Source organism: Pollicipes pollicipes, unplaced genomic scaffold (assembly GCF_011947565.3).
Source record: "Pollicipes pollicipes isolate AB1234 unplaced genomic scaffold, Ppol_2.1 Scaffold_3087;HRSCAF=3621_pilon_pilon_pilon, whole genome shotgun sequence".
NCBI classification, from domain to species: Eukaryota; Metazoa; Arthropoda; class Thecostraca; order Pollicipedomorpha; family Pollicipedidae; genus Pollicipes; species Pollicipes pollicipes.
Genome location: NW_023596225.1, coordinates 34,418,707 through 34,423,876, shown reverse-complemented (window position 1 = coordinate 34,423,876; position 5,170 = coordinate 34,418,707). Strand labels below are relative to the sequence as shown.

Genomic DNA, 5,170 nt, shown 5'->3' with positions numbered 1-5,170 from the left:
CGGGCCAAGATGGGGTGACGGAGAAAAATTACGACTACTTGATCGAAACAGTTGCACCCGATTCAGACCTTAGTGGAAGAGGACAAGTAAATATGGCCCACGGAGCTACGGAGAAGAATTACGATTATCTGATCGAGACTATTGCGCCTGAGCCAGCAAAGGATCAGGCGAGACGCATGGACCCAGGCCAAAATGGGCCGACGGAGAAGAATTATGATTATCTAATCGAAACAGTCTCACCTGAGACAGTAAAAGATGGAATAGGTTTCTTGAGCCGGGGTGGAAACGGAGCAACAGTGAAAAATTACGATTATCTTATCGAGACTATTGCGCCTGAGCCAGCAAAGGATCAGGCGAGACGTATGGACCCAGGCCAAAATGGGCCGACAGAGAAAAATTACGATTATCTGATCGAGACAATCGCGCCTGAGACAGCGAACCATGGAAGAGAACACTCTAGCAGAAGTGGGCCGACAGAGAAAAATTACGATTATCTGATCGAGACAATCGCGCCTGAGACAGCGAACCATGGAAGAGGACACGCGAGCAGGAATGGGCCGACAGAGAAGAATTACGATTATCTGATCGAGACAATCGCGCCTGAGACAGCGAACCATGGAAGAGAACACTCTAGCAGAAGTGGGCCGACAGAGAAAAATTACGATTATCTGATCGAGACAATCGCGCCTGAGACAGCGAACCATGGAAGAGGACACGCGAGCAGGAATGGGACGACAGAGAAGAATTACGATTATCTGCTTGAAACAGTTGCACCTGAACCAGCAAGCGGTGATTACGGAAATGCAAATTCTGGACAAGCTGGAACTAATGAGAAGAGCTACCATGATCTGGTTGAGGAAGTAGTAGCTGTGCCGATGAGTAATAAAATGGAGCACATGGACCCCGGCCAAAACCAAATGATGGGAAAAGATCCCGGTCCTTTGGCCAAGGCAAGTGTCCCCGAGTCAGGCAGCGATGGAACAGCGCATTTGAACTCAGGCCAAGCTGGAACGACTGAAAAGAATTATGATTATCTGATAGAGACAATTGCTCCCGGGCCTCTAAGTGGTGAAACAGAACATAGGAACTCGGGCCAAGATGGGGTAACGGAGAAAAATTACGACTATTTGATCGAAACAGTTGCACCCGATTCAGACCTTAGTGGAAGAGGACAGGTAAATATGGCCCACGGAGCGACGGAGAAGAATTACGATTATCTGATCGAGACTATTGCGCCTGAGCCAGCAAAGGATCAGGCGAGACGCACGGACCCAGGCCAAAATGGGCCGACGGAGAAGAATTATGATTATCTAATCGAAACGGTCTCACCTGAGACAGTAAAAGATGGAACAGGCCACTTGAGCCCGAGTGGAAATGGAGTAACAGAAAAGAATTACGATTATCTTATCGAGACTATTTCACCTGAGTCAGCAAAGGATCAGGCGAGACCCATGAACCCAATCCAAAATGGGCCGACGGAGAAGAATTATGATTATCTGATTGAAACAGTCTCACCTGAGACAGCAAACAATGGAGCAGGTCACTTGAGCCCGAGTGGAAGCGGAGTAACAGAAAAGAATTACGATTATCTTATCGAGACAATCGCGCCTGAACCCGCAAACAACAGAGCGGAATATACCGGTCACGATGAAGGTGAAACGGCTGAGAAGAATTACGATTATCTTATTGAGACAATGCCTCCTGAAACGTCAGACGTCTACGATATCAATACCATGCCAATGAAGCATGAAGTACCCCAGATTTCTCAACCAGCTGCATTCGATGGGAGCTCCGAAGCGAGTCAGCCCTCTGATGCGACAACGGGCTCTCCGCCTTCATGGCCAACGCTAGACTCGTCATCTCCAGCCGCTGCATCAGGCCTTGCATCGGCAGGGGTTGAGAGCAACTTCGACGACATTAGACAGCTGCAAGCTCCGCTGCGCAACCTTGTCATCAACAAACTGGGCGTCAAATTCGCAAGCCTCTCTCAGCTCTTTCGCCGGCCAAATCTCACCAACCCCTATCCCGACTTCTTCAGCATAATCCGCGAGTCCCTGGCTCGGGTTCGCGTCGACGCATTGGACTCGGTGGCGAAAAGGGACGTGGATGAAGATCACCACACTCTTCAACTCCTGGTGCACGGTATCAGAGTGGATGTGGACGTTCCCAGTGAGCCCGCCTTCCACCAAGCAGGACCCACCCTGGTGACGCAACTCGCAGTCGATAAGATCCACATGTACGCGACCTTGCTCATGCACTTCTCCAACGTAAGCGTGCCCCTCAACTTCAGCGTGAATGCCGACCTATTTCCGCCTTACTTCTCCATCCGTCACGTCCGCGGCTCCGCGCTCGTCAGCATCGGCTCAGTGCTGGTACCCATTCGAGTTCCGTACAACCTGTACTTCCAGAAGAGCAGCGAGGAGCCGGGCAAGGCAGCCGTCGGCGTACTCATGCCGGAGGACTTCGTCACGCACGGCATTAGCATGCTGAACGTCAGCACCGAGATACTGGGCTGCCGGCATTTGGGCTTCCTGGAAAAAGAGGTTATCAGGTGAGAGCAACTGATGGGATCATTTACCGTCGCGAACTGACGAAATTCGCGATTCTGGAGCCCGCAGTGAATGCCTCCCGCCTTAGTTCTCGTTCAGATATCCATGAGTGTCTCGGGTGCTCCATGAGTGTCTCGGGTGCTCCATGAGTGTCTCGGGTGCTGACGTCTGCCTTTTCCTGTGATCGTTTCAGGTTCGAGGAGCAAATGAAGAACAGCCTGGAACTGTGGTTGAGCGAGGAGCCGCTAACGTCGCTGGTCGTTCAGCTTCGGCATCACCTGCTCGGCTCCACGAAAAAGCCTGCCACGATGTCGCTCGGTCACATCACAGCTGGCAGCCCCAACGACCGACGACGGTAGAGCAAAGGCACATGCTCGGTCATTGTCAAACCTCTGGAGATGAAACCGCACAAGAGCACCGCTAGTTGAAACGTGCTGTCTCGACAGCACACGCTGTACAGGAGTCTGAAGCAACGCGCGGCTCACGTGCCGAGAATAGGCTGACCGGCGCGTTCCGTGCACTCACGTCTGGTGGTAGGCCTGTCTTTCCCTGAAAAGCCCGTGCTGCCGATCAGCTCGGACACAAGGTTGGGTTGGGGTGGGGGCGTGGGTGAAGCATAATTTGATATTGCTGTAAGTCGTAGCAAATAAACATAGGACCAGAGCATGTGCGTGTTAAAAAGCAAGAGAGAGATGTCTTACGACCAGAACCGGCACACCTGGCACGGTCAGTTAATGACCGCACGCGGTCATCAGCCTGCTAACGTTATCAATTAACCACCGTTTTCGCCCTTGAGGAATGCCGTCAACAAGTGCCAGCAGCAATCTGAGTTGTTGTCGTGCAATGTACGTAAGTTGTTAAATGAATTTGCGAGAAACAGTATGCACACTGATAAGACGGCATCAATGGCTTTATTACTCTAAAAACAAACAGGAAAAAGGAGGTTCAGATGCGTTGAAATTATGCGTCGCTTTGGTATCTCACCTTTTATCAAAACGAATAGTAGAAGTAACTTCAAAATTTACTTCTTTACAATAATTTCCTTACTATTTAACTATACACAAAGTCTGCAGTCTTCAAACACTGGATCATGGGTACCGTTTCTTACTTGGAAAAGCCCTGCCCCAATTTTGGGGGGAAACTGGGCAAAATCCGGGGAGGAGCACGTTTATTGGCATATCGTGGGGTAAGTTGCGTCATTTTTACTCCTCCGGTCTCTCTCCCTCTCTCCCTCTAACTCACTTTGCAAAACTAGTTCCCTGTAATAAACAATGTGTAACAAAAGTGGCTGAAACCTTTACCTCAACACACACACGATTCGGGAAGTGCAGGAATATCTGAGCACCACAACAGGCACAAGCTGTACAGGAGTCTGGGGAAACATGCGTCCCACGTAAATTACCCAGATGAGCCATCCTACAGCAAATCAACCCGGGATAAAACGGCTTCCTCTTCAAATTTGACAAAAACATGTCTATGGATTGATTATCAAGTCGAAACGTCATTCTGTGAGTTTTAGAGCCGTATGGTGTACCCATTAGGAACTAAGATTAGATGAAAACACGCGATGACGTCATGAACCTTAATTTTCAACTTGCTCTAGTGAAAGCAGTTTGCGGAGAATAACGTTTAGGAAAAGTTGATGTTGATATATCTACATTTTTTAAGAAAACGTGGGTTTTATAAAAACACATAACATTCAAGGCTAACTGGATACGCTTAGTGAACTGGTATGGCCCTTGGCATCATTTTCTGCAAGACTGGGCCTTCAGTTTGACTTGAACTGGGATCACATTTAACGACAATGTATTACCGCTCATGCCTGAAAAATCGATGAGATCGGTTTCAAGTGACCGGGCGCGATCAGCTCACTGCGCCCGGAATTGTGACCATGATCTCAAAATCATTCATTTCAATCTTAAAACCAGTCCGTTTGACATTCTTCAGGAGCGCTAGAGCGGTCTGAATGTCAAATGCGTGTTTATCGGCCTCACGTGCCTGTCGTCCCTCACGAGTCGAGGAGATGGCAACATCGTGCGCTCCGGGTCTGCACCGCACGTCGGTAGCCAAGGTATAAAGCTGAGTTGCAGCTCAACATGAGAAAAAACGAAGTGGTCTAAATTCGCATCATCTTCAATCTTGCCCGGAGCCGGATCAAAGTGCTGGCCCAGCACGCCTGGAACCGCACACATAGAATTTGAAACAGCACGCATCTGATTCGACTCCATCTCCGTGTAAACCACGCCGGGGTCCAAGAGCGGGTCAGTGAGTGAAGAGTCTCGCTGCCAGGAGGTGGAGGTCAAAGGGTCGGGGAATGAAGACCTGCAGTTTTCCTACTTTCAGCAAAAAGCCTAGGGAATGTTCAAGAAAGGATCCGTTGAAATTAGTCGCCGAAGAATCGAAAGCGGCTGTTTGCACAGCATAGCGATCTTTCGGTGGGTGCGGTGCAAACCATTTGTCATCATCACGGACACGGTGTCTTAACTTGTAAAGTTGCTACAAATATGCAGAGTTTCCCTGTCAAACTGAGGACATTTTTACAGCCATTTAACGTGAAGCGCAACGCACCAAGCATGAGTTTGCGCAAAATCACCAAAGTTGTCTAGAGAACTAGTCTCTAA

General features: G+C 49.3%; 1 protein-coding gene across 1 annotated transcript; it reads left to right on the top strand.

Moving 5' to 3' along the window:
• Window positions 1-1,228: 1,228 nt before the first annotated feature.
• On the top strand, window positions 1,229-2,935 carry LOC119090448 (uncharacterized). Its single transcript, XM_037213256.1, has 2 exons — window positions 1,229-2,551; window positions 2,743-2,935. Exons 1-2 carry the CDS (start codon window positions 1,452-1,454, stop codon window positions 2,906-2,908), a joined length of 1,266 nt encoding a protein of 421 aa, XP_037069151.1. The 5' UTR covers window positions 1,229-1,451; the 3' UTR covers window positions 2,909-2,935.
• The last annotated feature ends 2,235 nt before the right edge of the window (window positions 2,936-5,170 follow it).